Below are 24490 nucleotides of genomic sequence, written 5' to 3'. Positions count from 1 at the left end.
GTAGTCAGTTTATTTTTAACTAGCTTCCGCCAGCGGCTTCGCCCGCGTGGTGTGTTGATAAAAAGTAGCCTATGTGTTAATCCAGGGTATCACCTATCTACATACCAAATTTCAATCAAATCGGTCCAGCCGTTTTTGCGTAATTGAATAAACATACATCCATACATTTTCACAAACTTTCACATTTATAATATAAGTAGGATTTTTAAAATTAATGTAAATATTATGTAAATATTACACTTCCCTTGCACAATATCTTAATACATGTTGCGGAATTTTATTGTGGGTCTAGGAACCGTCTATGTTTAAAGAAAACCCTGACTTCATGGCAAACAGCTCCATACTATTACTTGGGAAGTTCGTCAGGGAGCGAGGTACTCGGGAAAATATATCGGAGCAAATGAAGGAATAAAGCCAGGTATTCAGCCTTCTTCAGAGTTCTTCACAATAAGAGACTGATTAAGGTGGCGCCTAGAACGACCAATTAAATCGCGCAGTGTAGATGATTGTCTAGGCAGTGCATTAGAGTTCACTTTTTATACAAGTGTGGGTAGAACAAAGAGTAATGTAGTGGGGCTTCCTTAGCGATGTGGTTAAAACAATGGCAGGCGGTAACCAGCAGCCTGAATTTTATTTTATTTTCAGAAAAACGTTTTTAGTTCCGTCTAGTCATCGTCTAGTGCGGTCCAATCTTAAAAAATAACCTCAGAGCACATAACCTCCTATTACAGACATGACAGAACGACATTGACACCATTTACTAACTGACATTTTATTGACGTAAACCTTTACTCTTTGACGTAAACTTACGTTATGAATCCGAAGCGAAGTTTTCAAATTTGTTTTTTAAAGTGTTACTGGTTACTTACACAATAAAAAGTAACGAATACTGTAAGTGTAACTAAATCTTTTACACTAAATCTTAAGGTTAAAATCAACCTATTTTGCTTATTACCATGACAATAACACTGTCTCAAGTAAAATCGCTTAATAGTTGTATTACTTCTAACATCGATGCTAAACTATTATATCCAAAAGTAGTATTATTTGAAAATAAAAACAGTGTGCGAGTAGTGAACTTACTGGAAAACAATGAAAAAATTGAAGAGCAGAACGAATACTATACATTTGAAAAGGAAATTGTTGATAAAATATTATTAGATCACTTTGTGTGGCTTGTTTTCAAATGTGGTGATATCATTGCAATAGATGTAGTAAAAGGTACACAAATTAAAGTAACAAATGGTACTAACACTAGCCTCAAAATATGTCAGATTGGAAGAATAAGTAACCATTTACATTTCATCAGTGAGAGTGGAGATACCTTTATTATTCCAATAGAAACTTCAGAGTTGCTAAAGAAATTAAGTGAGAACACCAATGAACTCACTGTTCCTTTTAAGAAAGCCCATGTCTCGCATTCAAGTGTCAAGGCAACAGAGAATTCAATAAATGGTTTGAATATTTACATAGAGGATGGAACTGCGATGATAAAATGCCCAATAACCGGAATCGTGGAAAGTGTAACAACAAAAATAAAATTAGATCATATTGTGTCATGGAAAGACCAAACAGTCTTTACTAATGGTAATCAAATGTGGATTATTGATCTGAAGGAATCTCAAGTAATACATGAATTTGAGAAAATAGAAGGGAATTATTACCCTGTGCTGGACCACAATGATCTCTTTTACTACCTTGTGTGGAGTAAGGAAAAGGTAATATATTTCATATATTGCTACAAAATATTTATTAGTTACTTAAGAAACCTCTCATTCTGTATCAACCATATACTTATTTTACCTGTTTTCAGCACCCAGCGAGTTTCTTTTTTCAAAGTAATTGTGATCCAAACTGATTGTTTTATGTAACAAGTTCAACCAGTTTGGGGGTATTAATCAATATTAGCATATGCTTAACCTATTCACCAACTATGGCGATTGGCTTCCTGCGTTATGTATAAGTCAGATGCCTAGTACCACCATTTCACAAGGAGTGACTACCTATCTGATCTTGTCAGCCAAGTTACCCAAATAGTCTGATAAACTCTTGAGTCTTCAAGAGTTTATCAGACTATTTGGGTAGTTTATATTAATGTTTAATAAAAACATTAAAGTAAAATTATGAGAGCCAGCTGTCATTGCAGCCATACTGGGAAGTCAGAAGCCAGAAATCAAATCAGACTTCCCAGTATGGCTGCAATGACAGCTGGCTCTCATAATTTTACTTTAATGTTTTTATTAAACATTAATATAAACTTTCTTAACATTACTGAAGTCTTACATACTGTCTTATATAACTGGTATGCGGGAGCACCTTATGAGCTAGTTATTTGATCCATAAGTAGTTAAACCTCAGTCCAATTTTAAACTAACATACAATATTTACTTTTACAGGTGGAGATTAAGTGTGCTGGATTTACCCAAGACCCTTCAAATCTTGCTGAAAGTGATAACAATACTGATAATTGTAGTGTACAAAAAGCATCTCAAGAAACACTCAAGGCTCAGCTGATGATGTTGGTAAACGCTATTACAACTGCAACAAAACCAGAAACTGTATTACCAGAATTACAGCCTCTTTACGAGGCTATTGGTGATTTTAAATTTCTCATTGAAATAACTCAGCAACTATGCCAACTCAGTATTGTATATAAATCATTGCTTTACCCTCTTCAAAAGAGAATATTTGCACTAAACGATAATAATATAATAAATATAGTGAGTGAATTGTCTATCAAAATAGATTTGATTGAATACATTCAATTTACAGGCAATAATTCATACGAGGAAGTCAACATCTTTGATCAAAATCCCAAAGAACTTTGTGTTACATTTATAAGTAAAAGTGATTTTGATATTGCTTGTATTTGTTGGTTGAAATATTCTCAGTTGAAGTTGTCTATAACTACAGATGATGTTGCATGTATTTTAAATGCTATAAGTAGTAGTACTAAACTAGCTTCCATCATTATTTGGTTAAAGAATTTTATTCCATCACTGTTAGAACAAAATCCATTTTACATTGACTTATTTGTCAGATGGGCTATGGAAAGAGTTTTTTTGTTAGAGCAATCTGCATTTTGGCCAAAGATAGGCTTGAAATTTGTTGAAGAAATCATAGACATTCTTGAAACATCTCTTAAATCAATCTCTGTAAGACCTATATCCATGGATGACCTAGACATGCTTAAAACAAGAATATCGTACATAATGGAATTGAAGGATAAATATAGAATCAATGTGTTGTTAAATGAGTTGAGCTCTCAGAGTCCAAGTGAAGTAGCTTTGATAATGTTACGCCGTTGTTATACTGAAGACCTGACACCATTCTTGCAAAGTTATTTGCCACCATATGCTTTGCAGTATTCATTTGACATAGATGAAATTCTTGGTTCATATATTGAAAGCGAAGCAGCAAGCAGTGGTGGTGGAATTGATGGTGCACGGCTACAGATATTACTGGAAGCTTTCCATTCCTACAATAATAAACTTGAATGTTTATTACAAGTTCTAAAAGTCCTAGATGTCCCTTGGAATTCAAATGTCTTAGAACTGGCAGTAAAAACAGTCACCAATGCTGGTAAAACCTTTACTGTATCTGATTCAGAAAGATTACTCTCGAGAGATATACAAACAGAAATTAATTACGCAAATGTGAAAGTGGTACTCAAGAAATATAATTTCCCAATGACATGCACTGATTACATGTTAGTACTTCATAAAATTGTAAGTGTACCAGTTATAGAATTAGAAGATTTAAAAGCAATAATAGGCATAATGCCGATTTATTCAAACTATGGCAATGCTTTATATATTGAAAGATGCTTACAGGATTGTGAAACTAGAAAAGCATTGGTCTATTTTAATAGCTTATCATCAAAGGAAAAAAAGTTGTTACTCAAAACTGTGGTGGCTAAATATGAACAAATTGTTTGTGGAAACACAATTAATTTGAGTGTTGAAAGAAATTATATAGATTTCATGAAGGGAACACATCTTCTAAATGATATTGAAATTAACGACATTGAAACACTGTACAATTTCAAAAATTCTTATAATATAAAACTTAATATGAACGACATACGTAATGAAAGAGTCTGTGAAAATGCAGTTAATTCTTGGATCAATCAAGATGGAGCAATTGCAAGCTCTAGTCGTGGTGGAAGTGTTATTCAACTAACACAAGCATGTCACTCTCAATACTCAGTACTAACGGCCTTGCTGCGAAGTACCTCTACTTGCTGTCAAGTGCGAAAACTTGTTGAATACCTTATGTTTTCCACGAAAGATGTATCAGTTGATGATTTTACAGCAGTTTTATCTCAGTTTCAGTATGGTGAAAACTGTGATCTATTGCTGAATTCCTTCTATGTGTTAATTGAGCTAATAGTGAACTGCAGTGAAGAATATCTTCACAATTTAATCAAACAATTGGCTTTATTGAACAATCTGATCAATGCTAGCATAATTGTGAAAAACTTGTCAATAGCATGGAAATTCCATTACATATTTCTGCCTATTTCGTCGAGTACCGCTATTAATGAACTGATAAATTTCTACAAAACCATACAATATCCAAACTGTTTAGAAACGGAATCGTCAAGTATTAACAGTAAATGTGATTTTACTTTCATGAGAATGGTCTCAAACTGTATTATAATAAACTCTGAACCAGTGAAATCAACGTGGCAAGATGACATGTCTGAGATAGCAAAGCGGTTGTTAGCTAAAGTTGTCACATACCAAGAGCTTGATGAACTATTAATGACAAGTTTAATGTTAGTTCTGAAAAGTTATGAAGAAGATAATAGTGTTCTAGATATTCTGAGAGGAAATAATGAACAATTGCCCCCTAACATACTTGGGTACCTTTCATCACCTATTATCCGTTGCACTTTCGTTTTCAACAATGATTCAGTCTGCAAAGAAATTGGTAGTTCTGTATCCTATCCTCCTCCGTACATACTTAAAAGTAAGTTTAACATCAATTTGGCTGATGTTGCTCTACCTGATAACAGCGAGGAAACTTGGGAAGGAAAAGTTATCTTGTTTTATGTTCTGCTGCATAGCCCGGACACCAGTTTTGAGCGACTTATTGAATTATGTCGTGCGTTAAACATTTCGACAAATGATGGCCTATCGCTTCAATTGATAGCTTTATTATCGACGTGGGAATTGAAATATAAAATAGTGCCAGATGATTTAGGTCACCGCCAAATATACATAGAAAATGACGAAAGCTATCTGAACAAATGTTTTATTATTTGGCATAGCATAGAAAATAAAGATTTTGTAAAAGATATATTGAACGACTTCTGGAAAAATGGTGAAGTCACTCTGCATGGTCGTGCAGTATCTATAAACCCCTATTACTATGAAGTATTTCTTTGCATATATCGCCTGATTTTTGGGACAGATACCGAAGTAAAGAATACGAAAGAGTACTTTCTATTACACTACCTGAAAGAATACAAACGTAAAAGTACTCCTAAACAAAATGAATATGAACTGTTTTCTGTAAAAGGAATGTTTCCCGAAATTGGTCACTTCAGGTTACCATTTCATCTTTTTATGCGAGAAGATAAGTGGGCGAATTTGAAATCTGAAATAACCTTAGAAACGTATGAACGTTGGCTACCCGCTGTTGCTTTACTTGAATTAAACCCTACTGCACAAATTGCTAGAGATATGATTTGCAGCAACGCCGTGAAACAAACAATGACTTCAAGGAAACGGAACGATGACGTAGATGCAGATACCAAAAATGAACCATGGCTTTTGACCAGCCAGGAAGAAGCTTTATTACGTGCAGCGCATAGATGTGTTCGACACATTAACAATATGGAATGGGCAGGAGCGTGTCTTTTCTATGTGCTACAAGGATGTGCACGAGGAGCAGACCAAGTGGCTGCAGCTCATCTCTGTTACCAATTTGCGCAACGCTGGGCCGCCGAGCAGCCTGGAAATCGTGCAGTTCGACAAATGCAAAGGCTCTATGCGACTCTATCAACAAGGCACGCTTTATATAAAATTGATTGGGCATCTGAAGAGCTTGTTCGGCTTTCAACAGAGCCAGCACAACTCATTCGTACTTTATACCTACATCCGGATTTTATATCCAAAATGAGCCGACACGATGTTAATCGAGCTGTTAATGAAATTGCAGATAAGAATTCCATTAATGTTAGTTCTATAAGGATTCAGATTTTAGAAAACATTCTCGACAAGGGCAATGGTGATAGTAAAACGGTGACTGTTTTAAATATAAAGGAATTAATGACGGCAAAGTACATATTGAAAGCAACATGCCCTAAGATGGGTGCTATATACTTATCTCGTATTGCATTTGATGATGATAGTGATAATAATAAATCAAAAAAATTAAGAGCTCTTCAGTGTCTAATGAGTTTAGTAGATGCTGACACTGCCATCAAAGTAGCGAATCGCAAGAGAGATGCGCTATGGATGTCATTGTTAGAGTTGTTTGGTGTTGTTAGCTTGGAAAGCATTGATATGCCGTGGATAGCGGCCACCTTTACGCATGATAAACTTCGTGGTCTGGAACAACTACTTCAGGCTTCTGAAGGTAACGCAGATGGATTGAGAACAGCTGCCGAACTTGCACGTGAATTTGGTACCTCGCAATTAATTCGCAATCTTATTCCTCATTTATTACGTGCAGCTCTATATGAAGAAATGATTCCATTATTATTGAAACTAACATCTCAACTGGATAGCGTGATATATACCGCATGGCGTGCTGTTATTTTATCTCCTTTCCAACGAGCTGACTACCCGATTACAGAGCGTCAACGAACCAAGTGCTTAAATGCAATTAATTTATTACCAATCTGTCCTGTTATAAAGGACGAAGATTTAGTAGAAATATGGAAAAACTGCCTTAGATGTAAAGTCTTTGGATTAGGTTGTTTAATTTTGCCATACATGACATCGCAAACAAGAAAATCGCTTACCGAGTTACAGAAAATTGACAGAAGAAATCTGATTGCTAGTTTAAAAAATCTACATGCTGATACTTACCTCGTATCAGGTGCGATGCATATAATTGAGAGATTATCATTGAGAGCCTACAGATAACGATTTAAAAACATAAGTTATATGGTTTGTTTGAACTGTCATATAATTAATCTTGCTTTAATGGTACTCAAAACTAAGAAATTACCTTAAAGATTGTCAATCGAAATTACTTTCATTTTTATTCAAGCACTTGGTTTTGGATTAACACTGTTATGAGTCACTGTTATTGTTTTATAAGAGAAGATATAACAAAGAAGATATCTTAAATAATATTATGATTTTATTATGTAGCTTCACTAACATTACTTATAAAAAACTTAAAATGCACATTGCACACACAAATAAAATTAAGTCTAAGTACTGTCTTTAAATTGCTATTGTGTAAGTTAACTAGCATAAGAAATTATACATATGTTTATAAGAAGGTAAAATTATTTGCATGTAATACTAAATAATCATGGTTTCTGACTGTGCTGGTATAAATTTATCATTACATTTTATATAATAAAAAAAAATTCGAATAATATTTTTTTTATTGCACTATGTCAATTACTTGCATGAACCTCAGTATATTTAACTTCTAGCAAGTTAAATTAAAATCCATAATATTTGATTTGCTTATTTATTATCTTTATACAGACTTTTGTCTTAAATATGGATTAGAAGTAAATGCTATAGATTTTATATATGACACTGCTGGTGACACCATCTCAAATAGAGGGCCGTATATTCCATGTCTTTGAGCTAACTGTTCTGGAGTTTCATTAGCACTATTTTTTTTATGAGCTATTTCCACAGTATCATCTCTCAAAAACAAAATTAATAATGTTGACTTACAATGACTTATTGCTGCTGCTAAATGCATGGGGGTTTGTCCTGAAACAATGGCAAATGTTGAAATATCACTTATTTGTTTAGTAAATGGAATAAATATATTTTCACTAACAGTGATTGGTAGCTGTTTAGTCAGAAACTATGTTTTTCACCCAACAATATCTCTGTTCTGAGAGAATGTTGTCCCTCACTCAGATAAAGAAACTTACAACTATCTCCAGGGTTCCACCTCTTTTCATGCAGAATTATCTTGAAGGCCAAACCACTTTTGTTACATAACTGAGGAAATATCCTTATGTTGAAAAGCCCAGAAAGATGTCTATATAAGCAATCTTGCTAACAATATTGAGCTTGCAATAGTTTATCATGTTATTTGTGACATACAATTGTAGTTTTTGAAGAAATTTTATTAAGATTCATTCCATTCAAATAAAAAAATAAAGAAAAAGACTGCAAAAAAAATATACACATTTACATTCTAGCTACACCGATTTACATATACAATTATATTTTTGCTTACCTCCATCAGACAGGGCCCCTGGATCTGCACCAGCAGCTAATAGTCTAGCAGCAGCTATATAATTATTCCAGTTAGATGCCGAATGTAATGCTGTCCACCCGAGCTGTGTTTTGGTGTTTAAATTAGCTCCAATACTTAATAAGTATGATATGACCTCAATATGATTACTGTATGCTGCCCGGTGAAGTGGTGTGTAGCCATCAGCATCTTGTGCGTGAACAAGACCTGGCTGTTTTTTCAGTAGTTCTCTCAAAATACAGATTTCACCATTCTCTGCTGCCCATAAAACATAGTCAATGGGATTTGCTGTAATAACAGAAAAAGAATATGAATGCTAATGTCAGTCTTGCTGTTCAGAAGATAAAATAACTAATAAAATATGTGTACCTTTGGGATCCTTAACCACATCGACGTCTTGATCAGCATCATCCCATCCAGATACAAACATTTCAGAAGTTTCAGGGTTTCTTTTATACTCTTGGATCTCATCATGAATTTCTTCGAAGCTTTTAATTTCCTTGTTTTCATCTTCCGAATCTGACATTTCCATTTTTATATATTGTTTAATTCAACAGAATTAGAACACAAAAATTCACTTGCTATTCAAACAACTTTTCAATTCAAGTCAATAAAATTCCGCAATCAATCATATCTATCACAATACAGATTGACGTTAACGTTTCATTTCATGTCAATGTCAATGTACAGAGACCATAGATGTAATATATTATGTCTATGACAGAGACACGCTACGAAAGCGAAGCCGAAGCCATGCCGAAGCGAAGCTGTAAACTTCTTTTTGTTTTATTAAGGGCTCCCTAGACGGTCAATTTAATTGTGCAATATTTTTGTTCACTGAAAATTATTGCGCAATCTTTAATTAACCGTAAACGACAATAAAGCACAATATCGTAATATAATATGCGCAATTAAAATAACCGTGTAATTTGCACCTAAATGTATCAATCAAAAATGATTAATAATTTTAAACGAATTCAATTTTATATACAATATTTTTATTATTATATTGCACTTTTATATTATGTTTTATGTTTATATATATTTTGTATATAAAAATGTATTTTTAGGTTTGTATAAAGATAAGTAGTTTAAGTTTGTATATATGTATAGTGTGTACATTCCATAAAATATAATAAAGCTATGTACATACATTATTAACAAAAAAAATGAATTGCACTTTGTTACTGCAGGTTTAATTAAGACTAAAATGTTTGTTGTTATGGACATAGCGTGCAGTCAACTATGACGCCACTAAACCTATTTTTGAATATGTATTTTGTTATTTATATTTATTTAAAGACGAATCAAAAGCATCACAATTTGGTAGACCCTGAAATAATACTATGATTAAGTTTAACTTTAATTTAATAATTCATTGCTGATTTTCCTGTTCTATTTACACTATCACGATAGGCTAGTAATAAGCATCGGTAATAAAACGAAATATATTAAAATATAATTCTTACCTCCCTGTGAAATGCCGCTTAGCCCGCTTATTACTACTATTTTTAGTGAGAAATGTTGCGTTATCAATGTTATAGGGATAACAATAAAGGACGGATCGTAGTATAATCCTATAGAATCGTGATCTGAATAAACAATAGTAATGATATCAATATACAATACACAGAAAATAACGTTTCAATAGTAAACATAAAATGCACTATATAATATTATGTGTATGTAAATACTATTACCATCTAATAATTATTTTCTTAGCAACACCGATTTTCCGCCATGATTGGAATTTAGAAATAATTTCAACATGGCGCCCGGTGGTTCAGAGTGTGTGTGTGTGAAAGTGCAGTGAAATTATGTTATTATCTAGAATTTTTAGTGATTATTTTAGTGTTTAAGTGAAAAGTGTGTGCTTTAATGCAGTGGTTTTCTTATCATGGCTTTGGATTTACGCCTGCATTCTCCTGCAGGCGCGGAACCTGTTGTTTATACATGGCCCCTCACTTCAGGTCATGGCTCGGTAAGGAAATCGTATATTTTACTATCGTATAGTTAGTTGCAATGATGCTAGCAGGAGTACTAGGTTTCTATTTTCTATTTTTCTATAGATTTGTTTATAATCATTGGTGATGTAACTAAATTGTTTGGAAGGCTCGATACTCGCTATTGTACAACAAGTGACTATTCGCACTGAGTACTTGCTTGTGTTTGGTTGAGGTTGATTGAAATGATGGAGTGAACCTCTAAATTATACATAGACATCAATAAAAGTTTTCCGAAGTAAATATATTTATTGTGGTAACTGCAAGAAGTTTATCAAGCATCTAGACATAGGCAAGCTCTTCTTCACGTCACATGGGTATTGCAGTAGAGTGTATTGACCTCGTGTTTTGTCAAGGTGTCGGCTTTTTTTAGATATGTACACACTGTTGCGTAGTTTTCATTCGTCATTTATTTACATTTTAGACGATTATAGCAATGCGACTTTTAATAATTGTGGTGGTTCACAAAGATAAATATTGTTTATAGATTGGTTTTATAAATGTATCACATACTCATTGATGGCAACTACCTAATTCAAAATTTCCCAGGGTTTCCTCTCTTTAATTGCTCATTTATTTATGAATCAGATCAGCTTTACAATAAACAGAACTTGTGTACATTCATACTGTTTTTAGTTCTAAAATGTTTTCATAGTGTATTGACCACCCTGATTTTGTATATAATTATTAAATACACAAAAAAGAATAGGGGTTGGCTATGCAATATTGTAAGTGAACTAAAACAAGAGTTATGTTGGTTTGCACGCAGTTTGATACACTCTGACCAAAGTTACTAGATAAGTTGTTGAAATAAAAAATTAAAATATTATTTTTATTATTTAATGTCATTTATCAATATTTTTTTGTAGATCATACCTTACAATATTAACATAAAACTTATACCTAGATCACGGGTCAATAAGTGAAGTACTAAAAGCAAGCTGAGATCTAGTTTTATTCCTCTTATACGGAGCTACAAAAAAAGTAAATACATTAACTTTTAAAGCCAAGAACTTGTCAACCCAAACAAATTGTCATTGGTATTTAGTCAGGATTGATAATTTGTGACAGATAGTTACTAATTTTTCACTAATTATGTATTCAAAAAGTCTTCTAGTCCCCAATTTAGGTTAGTACAGGCTTCAAACAGCACAGTTCCTGTATTTAAAATTGTATTTTTATTAAGTGATAATTAATTACAGGCTACTTAATTACTTCATATTAGGCAGAAAAATTGAGTGAGCATAGTTTTTTATCTACTATACAACTGTACAGAACAAGGGCTCACACATGAATAAAAAAATTGCAGCATGTTATGATTTAAAAATATTGGTAATTGATCTTGATAAACTATGTTGCCCCTTTTGACTTTAAATGTATTTAAAACACATATAGGAAATCTAATATAGTTATCAAACACTATGGGGAAATATTTTTTACTGTAGGTATAATAGAGGTTAGTGACACAGTAGGTATCCTAATATTTTGTATTATTACCTTTGAGGTTAAATACAAAATTTTAAACAACACAATCCCATAAAAAGTGAATGAAAACCAATTTTAAATCAGTTTAAAGTAATTATGTATTATGGCTTTAACATAATTTTTCATTGTTTCAGGACAAACACGATGGGGCCTTGGAGATAGTAGAAACCATACGGTAAGTTATTCCTTAAGTTTAAAAAAAATATTTAAATAGTATGCTTCATTCAGTGTTTAGTTGACTTATTTTGGAAAGGAATATGATTTAACACATTTCTTCTGATAGGAGTGCCATGATAATTAACATCTCTCCATTTATAATATGCATTAAAAACCGTGCCAATCTGTGAAGGTAATCTTTACATATCATTTCATTACATGCACTGATTGCAAGGTGAAGATCACCTCCAACAATTGTTTTAGCTACTAACAGATTTCTTAGACTTAATATCCATAAAAAACACCAGTAATAAAATGCTTGCTTAACAACAATATTATCATTCCTTACTAATATTAATTTATTTTGTTAACCAGCAATAGTTTATACTGAAAAAAAAAAAGACATTAATATCTCCCAAACAAATTCCTAAATTGCAAATGGACTTACAGTATTTTTCTTAGCAACCTAGGATACCCCACGGGTTCCACAAACACAAAATTTCTAACTTATCTTTAATTTTATGTGCATAGGAAGTGAGGAATAAATAATTTGAAATATTGCATGTTATAATGTGAAATATGTTTTTTTTTTTTCTAAATAAAAGCTGCATAAAGAAGTTTACAGCAGTAGAATGCTAAAATGAAACTTAAAAAACTATTATTGCAAGTAATTATTATACAAGATTAGCTGTTCCATGTGGTTTCACCCCCTGTCCCTGGGAACTTTCTTCCCATACCTGGATAAAACAAAGCCTTGTTCAGTGCAGACAGTGCAGCTTCCTAACAGTGAAAGAATTATTAAAATCGGGTTGGTATTTAGGTCGCCTATTTTATTCAAAGAAACACACAATCAAATCTTTTCTCTGTGTACATTTGTACAGAGTATAGATGTATGGAGACCCAATTAAATAAAGTGTTATTACCGTAATGAGTTTAATTGGCGCCACAGATAACTTCCTGTCATCAAACTAGGAACTGTTAACTTGACCTTGTTTTCAATGGTCCTGTATTATGTAGATAACCATTAAAGTACAGATAGCTGCATTGTTATTTATTACATTATTCTATTGTAACCAGCTGATATTTAAAATATTAGTCTGCATTGATACAACCGATATAAACCTTTATTTGCATAATATGAAGCACTCAATTGTTGAAACCCACCATAAAAATGTTTTTGCAACCGATATACAGGGTGGTCGAAAAGGTAGCGTTAATCTCCTTAACCAAAGCATCATAAATGAAATCTGATGTGAAGGTAAAAGAGAAAGAAAAAAAATAATCAAGGACACAGAGAAAACAATTAGATAACAATCACAGACAAGTTGGTCAAGTTTAGGAATCCCTAATCCCAAAACCCCATACATGTACATCTCAAGGTTTATTTTGAGATAATGCCAGGTACCACGAATTTAGTCAAATGAAACCATAAGTCATGGCCACATTTATGTTACGTAAGCCTAGAAATGTGTTAATGTTTTTCAAATTAATAGTGAGCCAAGATTGCATGGACGATTGTATGACGGGATCCAAATCACGTTTTTGTTGCCCAGAAGCAATTTTTTCACTGCAGTAGAAAAAACACATTGCATTAGAAACAATTAGGTACTATTTGATGATAAAACGCGCCATTCGATAACGTTCATGCTGTATCCAAAACGTGCGAAAAAAGTCAATTTAAAAATGAATCATTAAATCCCTCAGGCTCATTAAACTTCAAAGTCACAGTAACTAAAACCACAAAAAATGCGGGGTTTTTTCGTGGAATCTACATTACGCAGTTAGACGTCACATTTTTGACCATCCTCCTCTGTATAATAGTGGTATAAAACGGCTAAAGAAAGTACCACGTGAAAGCCCGTAGGACACACGTGTGCGTTGTTTTGAGATCGCAGATAGCAAACACCTGTCCTGTCGGGCACGCGCCACCGGCAACCGGCCGGTGCGCGACATGCGTACAGTCAACTCGGTAATCGAACGTAATATAAAGATTACCCCTTACAAGGAACTTTCAATAATAGTGGTCAAAGTTCACACTTTTAACTTGAATGAAGCCTTTCGACAAATTGTGCCCGTTCTGGCTGTCTGGCTGTTCAAATTTCTAAATCTAAAAAGCTATTTAATGTTACTTCTACTTCTGACATGTGTTTACTGTGAACATAAATGGTTAAGTAAATAAATGAAACCTCCAATAATGTTCTTAGAACCATTCATACACTGAATGGGAAAGGTAACGAAGCGGACCAAATAATTGGCTAATGGAATTGTTAAGAAAGTATTAAAAAGAATATACTGTTTGCAAGTACAGTTCAAAGTTAAAACATCCCTTGCGCAGACGAAATAAATGAACAAAACTATAAACGAAACCTTAAGTAATCCATTTTTTATTTATTAAAGTTTATAATCGTGTGTAGGGTTAAAATGAGAACAAGTCTCACAGGTCGATTCGGGCTCGGGTAGTCGGGAGCGGGAGAACCTTCACTATGACCTCTTTTTGTCCGGACGCGCTCATTCACCCGCTCGTGACCTTGAAATCGATCCCAATTATTTCAGAATAAGGGCGGGCCCTCAAATGCTTTATATTTTTTCATCTTATAAAATTGCTGAGCGTAAGAATTTTGAATGCCGTGCCTGCGTGCTACTTGCCCATAATTTAAAGAAAATATATGGTTTAATTTAATTGATCTTCTTACCACATTTATTCTAGTACGTAGCATAGGTGTTTGCATTATTATGTTTTGCATAGGTGTTATACTTCGGCCGTTCAGAGAATGCGTTCCTGACACCTATCAGTTAGTCACGACTAGTGATGGGCACAACATAACACTGAGTTCGTTACCGTTCCTTCAAAATGAACCGCCGCATTATTTTAAGATTATTTTCGTTTTAAATTGGCGGAATCATTTGTTTTATATTTTAGTTATTTAAGTGGAAACCAAAAAAAGGTAATATTCATATAATAAAATTGTTTTATTTATTCTTTGTTACAAGTACATTGAATTGAATGTGCGAACAGAATATTAATCAGACTCCGATTTGCTTGAGGAGGTGGTGTCTTCATCATCATCTTCGCCTACATGTATAATTATATTATTATCAATAACAGAATCAATCCTGATATCTCGGTCTAACAAAAGCCGGGTAATCAAATAAAAACAGATCGAAAACACTTGAAAAACGTGGTCTATGCGCACGAAACGACAACGGACGACTGTTTTAGCGTCACTTGAAAAACGTGTTATTTTATATTATAACTGTATAAGAACAGATTACGATACTTGCCTGTTATTTTTAGCACAGCACTACAAAATATAAACCGCTGACATAACCTTGTAATAGCGCAGTATAGATTTAGAAAAATATTGTTTACCAAGTTATTTGACACTCAGTATGGCACAAAATTATAACATTCATTGATTATTGATATAATAATGTTGTTTTAATGCTCCTCAATTGTTAAAACGGTAAACAACCAGCAAAAATATTTTTATCGTAACTGCAACGCCATTGCAAAGTTACGTCGTCAGTTCAATCGCGACGTGTCAGGAACGCATTCTCTGAATGGCCGAACTATAACGCGGTGTCCTGCGTGAGCGACGAACGCGACGCGACGCGACGCAACACGACGCGACGTAATGCGACGCGATGCTATACGCGACAGATGTCCTACGTGATTTTGGTCATTACTTCTCAAATCATGGAGAAGTTGTGTTACAATTTTGCTTGAAAGTTCATATTTAAAGTACAGACAGCAACAATCTTCCAACTTGTTTGTACTAATAAACGATTTCTTTAATATTTATGTTTTTTTTGTCCTACAACAATCAACGCTTCTGAATAGTTCGCGGTGTCGCGTCTGGTCGCCCTCAAAACAAGTACGCGTTACGTCGCGTCTCGCCGCAGACTGTCACATAGGCCGCATGTAGGGAATTCCTTTGAGTTGATCGCGTTCGTCGCGTTCGCAGCGTCGCGTCGCGTCGCGTTCGTCGCTCACGCAGGACACCGCGTAAGAGACCGAAATAGCTGAATACCACAAGTGCATTTGAAATCTGTTGCTCGGGTGGTAGATATTTATTTGTTAAGTGTAAAGTTCGTTGAATTTATGATAAGGGAGTGTTTTATCGCAAAATAAAATGACCAACAAAATAAATACATAATATACAAACCTAGTTATGAATGTGAATTAAGTAGCGACAGAATCGCAATAATACTACAATAAATGCTGGAAAGGGAATGGGGACCGCAACGGCTCGGTATTGGCAATATCCTAAATCCACGTGGACATCCTAAGTCGTGGGCGAAATCTGGTGTGGTAGATAGTAATCCAATATACGTAGGTAATTCAAGTTCTAAGTTAAGGAGCTAACGTGGCTGAGAAGTATCCGTTTTATAGACGTTTATTTACACGAGACTTACTTTAGGCATTTCTTCTTTCTCAAAGGGATATTATAAATTGCATATCAAATAAATAATCGCCTATCAATAAATACTCATCATTTATATTATTTTTTACATCAAATAACTTACTTCACTACAAATAAACTAAATGTTTAACAAAACTCAAACTGCAGATAATTCGAAATTATACATCAATATGACATTACTTTTTTCCTTATAATGCAATACAGTTAAATTTATTCTTGTACAAAAATACTACATACAAGCATTAAATACTGACTGCACAGCAAATTTCCCATATTTCATAGCAAAATAACTATCCCAGTCGCATATTAACCAGTAAGTACAACAAAACCTGTTTATCATATTTGTCTTAATTTTCAAGAAGCCATGCTCGGCAAATTTAATGATTATTATAACAAAAAAATCCTGTTACATTGAGCTATTTCTAAAAGCAAGAACAAATTAACTGAAATTTCATTCAGCGTACTGTGAAGATGGTAGAATTTTATTTGTATTCAATTTATTTTGCAAATTGCCATTTATAACCTTCAATTAAAAAACATTGTTTTAAAAATTGAAGCTAGTAACGAAAACGAATCGCTGCAAAACCGACTCCACGTAGTCTTGTTTGCCCTACCCCTAGAGTGCAATTCAAAACCGCGTAGGCGCGGAGGGGCGAGGCGGCCTGCGAGCTGAGGCGCAGGTAGGTTTAACGCTCGCCGACGCGGTTGAGGCTGGCCGGCTCAGCCGGCCAGTAAGCCGAAACTGCGGTGGTGAGCGTGAAAACCATCTGCGACGATAAGCTCGCATGGGACCGCCGGAGCCACGAAGCGCCGGAGCCGTGACAGAAGCCATGCTTGCTGCATGTTGCATGCTTACTTCCATGTTGCATGCCTGCTTACATGCTGCATGCTTCTTACAGGAAAATAAAAATTCTAAAACTATGCCAAAAGATGATTCTGACTATAAACATTCTGAAATATGATAGTTCTGCCTTTAATGACTACTTATATTATGAAATGTATGCCAAAAGGAAGTACTGACAATGACTGAAAATTCACCTGCCCCATTTTTTTTAAGAACTATATGTGCAAGCATATCATCGGACTTGCGATCCGACTCAAGTACGTGGCGCCACCTGTAGAAGCTAAAAATGTGCCTATTGGGCAAAAAATGTAATAAATTACTGGCTTTAATAATTCAATAAATTACAATTTTGTATTTAATTTTATATTTTTTTGCTGATCTCATTATGTGGTAATTAATAAATAATAAGATGACTGTGACTAATAAAATGCCGTTTTATTCAGAAAAACTGCTGTAAATAATATAAAAATAGAAGCTATATTTAAAAGAAAAAGAGTTAACATGTATAATGTGCATTAAGATTATTAGCTGTGCATTGATGAAAAAGCTTTTGCTTTAGAAAAAATCGCTGTACGCTGCGAAAATAAATTATAATGTGTTTAGTGATATTTTGAGTTGAATATTTTGCTGTGCAATCAGTAATTTTGATGGGAATTCGGAATCTTATTGCATAGAAAAAGGATATTTTTTGATTTGCGTTTAAATACTACCCTTTCTCAAATTGACCCATATAGCTCTACTCATAATATGTACTGGAGAACATTGTCCTTGTATTCGCATTATTGGCTCACTATGCATAACCTTGACCGAAAGACTGAAAATGTAGATCATGTCGTATAATAAGTTGTTTTGTACGTAGATATTTTGACTGTATCACAATACTAGTCACTTCCGTTCTATCTGCTTTGCTATATTTACTCGATATGAGATTGCTGCTATGACAGTGGAAGGGTGCTATGTTCTTTCTGGGTCATTTCAAATACTTCCAATTTACATAGAAAAAATTGTAGGGATATGATCTGTGACCACTTTTAATAACCTTTAGGTGCGGCACCACTGACAATGATATTTGTGTCGAAACCTCTGAACTCGCTAACAAGAGGAGTTTTGCTAGATAGTTTTTATCATCGCTAATGAAGATTTCTTTGTTGCAGGTGGGTGTGCGACGACCTGCCGGAGATGAAAGCGGCTCTGGAGAACAACATCTTGTGCGATTACGACACCCACTCGTACGACAGCATGAGAGCCCTGTGCGACCGTTTCAACCGCGCCATCGACTCCGTCGTCGCTCTGGTGAGATCTTCATACAAATGTTCTATTTATATTTACTACTTGTTACTAGTCATTAGGTTAATACTCTAGTTAAATACCTAATCCAAACTTTAAAAAATGCTATAAGGAACTGTTGTTGGACCTTATGACTAAGGCCTTGCGACCGCTGCGATATTATTATGACAGTAAAATTACAACATTCTTGAAACGTTATTGCAACGGAACGGACGTTATTAGAACAAACGGTGTAGTGACCGAACATTCTATCGTCCATAATTATAATAGCAATAACTAAACTCGTTACGAAGTGGTTTCTATCATTTATGCTTCAGTGACCACTAACCTCATAATAAGAGTCTTTAAATAGGTGAAAAAATAACAAAGTATAAGATTTAACTAATTTTTAATATGGGCGAAATCATGGTCTGCACATTATTATAAGTATTATATGAGTACCTATGTTTTTTTGAGCTTTCATCGCGTCGAGAGTATCCAAAAGCTCATTTTCGAATCATTGTCCCAAATTACTGATACTTAAGGAGTAGTTAACGTTTCATCAGAATTAGTTCATCAGTATTAGTATAGGTTCAGCAGTTTCGAGATGTGTTATTTATTGTCTACTACATCTGGTTCCTAAAATATAGCTTAAAAAGACCGGGCATGCCTGGTATAAATAACTAGGAAAGATTTTATGTTTTTATTCTGTTCATGACATTCTTGGAAATACGTATAATAAAATGTAATATTCTGTCGGCAATACGGTTCTTTTTACTAGCATTTCAATAGAGGCTGTACCGAAATTACCCATTATTATTATACAGGTAAAAACTACCCAAAGTATTGTGTATACCAAAAAAACAGGCCAGTTGCAAGTCGGTCTCGTGTACCGAGCAAAGGTTCTGAAATTCTTACTTAAAATAGTAGCAATTATCGATAACTTCTTTTCGAAGGTCTCAATTCAAGGGTCCCAAAACTGTCCCATAAAGATGATAAAAATACTTGATTTAGTTCATGCTATATATTCTACTTCAGTTTCATCCGGTGTCGTAAATAATGTTGATCAGGCACATCTGTACTTCGAAGATCTTTAATGTCTGGAAATGTTGGCGATGTACACGTTCTAATAATATAAAAAGGAGATGATATTTTCTGTGCGACCCCTGACTTTGTAGGATCTTTCAGAAAGATCACAAATGTCATGGTTCAATAAACTCTTGTAACATCATACATTGCAAACTAAGAAAATCTGCTTTTTAAAGGTTTTATATAGCGAAAATAGTCTGAAGAATTTGAAAAAAAGATTGGGATTATAGAAGTAGATAGGAATGTATGGTAAAATGTAGTCAACAGAATTACTTAATTACGCCTTTACTGCCTAGTGCCTAGCTGTATTTTAAAGAGAAACAATATATGTATTAAATCTATAAATGTACTAATAGACTGTTTTAGTTTATAAGAGTCTTACTATTGTTTATTGCACAGACGAAAGAGACTGAGCCCCACGACACAGGGTATCCTAGTGTGGGGTTCAGTGTCATTTACATGATGGATTGTACTTGTTTTAGAAAAATAAAGTTGTTTATTATTTATTATAAAAATAATAAAACATACCGCGTTTTAATATAAAAGGCATCCAAATCACAAAATACCGGGCAAAAATTGAAATATGTATGTATATTCTGGTCGAACAAGAAAATACGGAAATCGATTATGCAGTATCTCCTTGAAGATGTTTATTTTTGTAGAGCTGCAAATTCTACAGCCAAATGTTGAGTCAGCTAGCTAGAAACAGCGGACATACCGCGTAGTGTAGCATGTGCGAAACGGTGCGGTGAATGTGGGGCAGTGAGGGGCAATAGAGGCGAGTGGGGCGCGGGCTGCAGGAGGGAGACACGAGGGCCAAGATGGCGGCGAGGACGCAACGATCGATGTCCGCAGACGCCGCGCGAGGCTAACTCTATTTATACACGTTGCATACCATTTTCTCTTTGACATGGAGAATTGACTATTGAAATGATGTCCAAAAATAATCATTCGGGATTTCGTAGTAGTGAAGAATTTAGTAGGTATTCTAGGTGCATCTAAATTATTAATAAAAAATTGTAACATGTAGTCCTATAAAATTAACATTGTCAATTTTTGTATAATTTTGCGTACTTCCTGGCTGTAAAAAAAAACAAGTTTTTAGTTAGAAAAGTTAATAGCGCTGTTCAAATTTTTATGAGTTTTCTAAAAATACCCAAGATATGGTCCTTGATAGGTCCTTGGAATTTTAATAATCAGCGAGTGACTGACGTTCTTTAAATGAAGGTGTCCAAATTAATGATCCTGGTAAAGCTTATGCGTAATGCGTTAAGTAGCAACAGTTTAAGGTTCATATTTAAAAAAATTACGAAGGCTTGCATACTCATCTAGAATGGCCGTTTCATAATAATAGAATAATCCGTTGTAAAGAGGTGATGTCATTTGTGTTACTTGGTTAGAGGAGTAGCATATTGAGAAGTTAAACGTTACGTTCATTCTGGCATAATTTTTGAACGTGACTGGCCTTAACACTAACGCCACTAAGTTTTATAATAATATATTATCGCCGGCGTGTATGTACTTTATACACGAGAAGATGCAACGTATGTGCACGCAGATTACTATTTGCAATATTGTATGTATTTGTTTTATTTTACCTTGAGAGCTAGTTTTCAATTAGGTGGCCGAGGTCAAGTTTATTTCATGCGATCTAATTGCGGTTTGACGAATGAAATGGTGGGTATCGAAAAATACTTCACAGTTTGTGCGTTACGTAGTATTTTAAAAGAAATGCCTGCTCTACAATATAGAGTGTAAATTTTTAAAGTGTGCATGTATCGAAATGGGGCAATGTGTGTTTAATTTTATCGACAAAATTATTTTAAATATACATATTTAATTATCTTTTGTAATGTCGAATTGTGATGTATTTTTTTTCTTAATTCAATTTGAGCACAGATTCTTGCATTTCGATTTGTGCCCATTATAAAAACTCACACAGTCATAGTCCATCGTATATTTAACAAAATTAGATAATTATGTAACTTTATTTTTAAATTATTTGGTTTATATTTGTATTTAATACGTAGGTACAGCTAGACCTATTAATTCGAATGGGGTATCGGATGAAAGGACTCAATTATCACATTGCATTTTTTTCGACGAAACATTAAAATCAAAAATATAAAAGGGAACTATATTTTTTGTCACCAAAATTTATATTTGTCATCAAGTTGTATCACCTAATAAATAGATCTATCGCCACGAAATATTTTCGTTCTCAGATAAACAAAGAGTGTTCCCAGGTATGAATTAGCAAATTATTGTTAATATAATGTGTAAAATATGAGATGGATTACCAATAAAATTGTAGTGCATTACATGAATATAAACTTCGTTCTTATAATAATAGTTTTATTACTTAAATAATAGCTTGGTGCTCAAAATGGTAGATCTGTCACCAAATAAATCGATTAATCGATCCCTGACTGCGACTCCTTTTTATTTGTTATTTTGTCACCAATACAGTAGTTACATTTTATTTCGTTCAGTTATTAAAATAATGTATTCGTTACCAATTTAATACATCAGTTTATAATTTTAATAAAAATATGTTCAAAGGGAAGAGGAAGGGAAGGGAGACAAATTGGCGCGCTTTCGGGCCTCAACGAATGGGTTGTAGGTTGGTTGTAGGTACGATCATACGATGCGGGGCGCGGGCAGTGAGATTTTTAACAATAAATATTGATTATTTTGACTTTGATTAATTGTTTTATTTACTATTCAGCTAGAAATTTAATTTAAATATATTTATACTACCTGTGGAAACTAAAGCCCTTGGGGGGAGGCACATGGCCAGTTAAGTAGTAGACTCTTTTGGTTGAAATGATGATGACGACCACCCTACATTTTTAGACCTTCATGAAATTTTCTAGTGATATAATATATGATTTATTGGTGATCTCTTTAAATTAGTTTGCTTAAATACTATTAGGACAAACCTATTATAATACATACAAAATCATTTATTTGGTACTTGACCCCATATCTCCATGATTTTCGGTAATTTATTGTGGAAATGATTTTATATTGTTTGGTGACTAGATTTGGTGACAAATCTACTATTTTGAGGGCAAACCCTATTATTTAAGAAACACAAAATGAATTAAATTGGTGACAGCTTAAATCATACCCAATATAAAATATCGCCATAAAGAAAAATCCATTCCTAAAGCCATGACGCCTTCGGTGGGCAAGTCCAAATCGTAAATTTATGTCTGGCATTTAAAAATATTTCAGTTCACTACGAATGAATTTGTTCAAAATAATGTCAAACAGATGTCCGGCTATACGGGATACTTTTGAAATGATTTAAATTACATGTTCATTGAAAAAAATATTTTATTGGAGGTCCCAAAACGCTTCTCGACTTCACATTATATTCGGTGTAGAATGGACCGCGAATCTCATTGTTATAGTGAGTTACTCAGTGCGGGCCACTTGTGGGGGCGTTGACCGCAATATTGAGCGAACGCGAATGTCTCACGTAGTGTTAATGACCTTTTTTTTCGGCTGCGACAGCGTCTTCGTTCGGGCTACAAGTCGTTTTAATTTTAACAAGAAGATATAAATCCTCCTTCGCTTATCAAATAAAGATTACTCAATGGAACTGTGTTCAAAATTGAACTGTATATTGTTTCGTAGTGTATTGTAAGCTATTTATAATATTTATTGGTCCTAAGCGAAGTTGATGTGGTTAACAAATAAGTACTGTATGGAAGACAGCTGTACGAATATGCTTGAGGTTTTAAATAAACTCAAAATATTGTATAAAATAAACTACTTACCACCTAACCAAACTAAAATTGGTAATGTGCACTAATATTATAAAGAGGGAAATTTTGAATTTTGATTTGTTTTTTGGAATGATAAACTCAAAAAAAACTGGATCAATTTTAAAAATTCATTCACCATTAGAACGATACACTATCTGCGAGTAACATAGGCTATTTTATCCCGGTACGGTCAGTAGTTCCCACGGGACACGGGTTAAAACGCGATGAAACGGCTAATTCTTTGTACAGTGAAAAATCACAAGAGTTTCCTTATTTGATTTGATCCATATTACAAAGGACACCCTGTAAAACAAATGATTTCTATTTGACCAATAGTGCAAGTAGTATAATTTGAAACACATCTACAGGCTTCTAAGATTTTATAAATTTTAAGTATTTTATTAAGTTCGTAATGGAGACGTTTTTAATGGGGTTCAGATAAACCAGTACCTACATACATACATAAAAGGTATTTACAAATTCAGGTTCTCATTGATTAATTACTTATACGATTAATTGTGATAGCGATTGTTAGCTGTCTCCATTTCTAACTGATAAGCATATTAGGTTTAGAAGACTTTAGATACCTACCTATATGTTTTCTAAGATAAGAAGTCATGCTAGAATTTATTGTTCTGATTATTTTCTCTCATTTAAGACGTCATAAGTTTTGTTTATTCTTACTAGAAATGCCAGGTAACTAGTTGTTAACGCTGCATATGTAACATAATATTAGTAAACGGCGGCATGTTATTGCATGCACTGCGCTGAATTAACGTGGGGCCGCTTTCTAATTTTCACCGAGTAAGTAGATAGAGAGTGACGCAATGGTTTAGCGCCATATGGACTGTTTGGGCAACGGCCGGCATGTGAGAACTGCTTGCATCACTGGCCTGAGATGCAACGCCTTCTCCCGTCAGGCAGCGTAACGCACATTGTATGTAGATTGAATGAAGTACGTCTGACATACGTTTTTATGACAAGTACTATCAACTTATCGAATTTACATCACACTAATATTGAATGTTGTATATA

General features: G+C 34.0%; 3 protein-coding genes across 5 annotated transcripts in view; 2 read left to right on the top strand and 1 right to left on the bottom strand.

Moving 5' to 3' along the window:
• Positions 1-917: 917 nt before the first annotated feature.
• Positions 918-7564, top strand: LOC124633846. The gene is made up of 2 exons (XM_047169210.1): positions 918-1718; positions 2397-7564. The coding sequence occupies exons 1-2, from the start codon at positions 957-959 to the stop codon at positions 7098-7100; spliced, it is 5466 nt and encodes a 1821-aa protein (XP_047025166.1). The 5' UTR covers positions 918-956; the 3' UTR covers positions 7101-7564.
• Positions 7565-7646: 82 nt separating this feature from the next.
• On the bottom strand, positions 7647-9046 carry LOC124633874 (ankyrin repeat domain-containing protein 49-like). Its single transcript, XM_047169248.1, has 3 exons — positions 8782-9046; positions 8395-8700; positions 7647-7916 (listed from the first exon to the last, which is right to left on the bottom strand). The coding sequence occupies exons 1-3, from the start codon at positions 8942-8944 to the stop codon at positions 7672-7674; spliced, it is 714 nt and encodes a 237-aa protein (XP_047025204.1). The 5' UTR covers positions 8945-9046; the 3' UTR covers positions 7647-7671.
• A 1117-nt stretch (positions 9047-10163) lies between these two features.
• The window catches only part of LOC124633853 (histone-lysine N-methyltransferase, H3 lysine-79 specific), a 29654-nt gene continuing 15327 nt past the window's right edge, over positions 10164-24490 (top strand). For all 3 annotated transcript variants that reach the window (XM_047169230.1, XM_047169237.1, XM_047169222.1), the window contains exons 1-3: positions 10164-10393; positions 12035-12075; positions 18479-18617. In XM_047169230.1, the coding sequence (XP_047025186.1) occupies positions 10310-10393; positions 12035-12075; positions 18479-18617 (264 nt within the window). In that variant the 5' untranslated portion in view covers positions 10164-10309. The remainder of the gene's footprint in view (positions 10394-12034; positions 12076-18478; positions 18618-24490) is intronic.

The sequence above is a fragment of the Helicoverpa zea genome, chromosome 1 (assembly GCF_022581195.2).
Source record: "Helicoverpa zea isolate HzStark_Cry1AcR chromosome 1, ilHelZeax1.1, whole genome shotgun sequence".
Taxonomy (NCBI): domain Eukaryota; kingdom Metazoa; phylum Arthropoda; class Insecta; order Lepidoptera; family Noctuidae; genus Helicoverpa; species Helicoverpa zea.
This window is presented reverse-complemented; position numbering and strand designations above follow the sequence as displayed.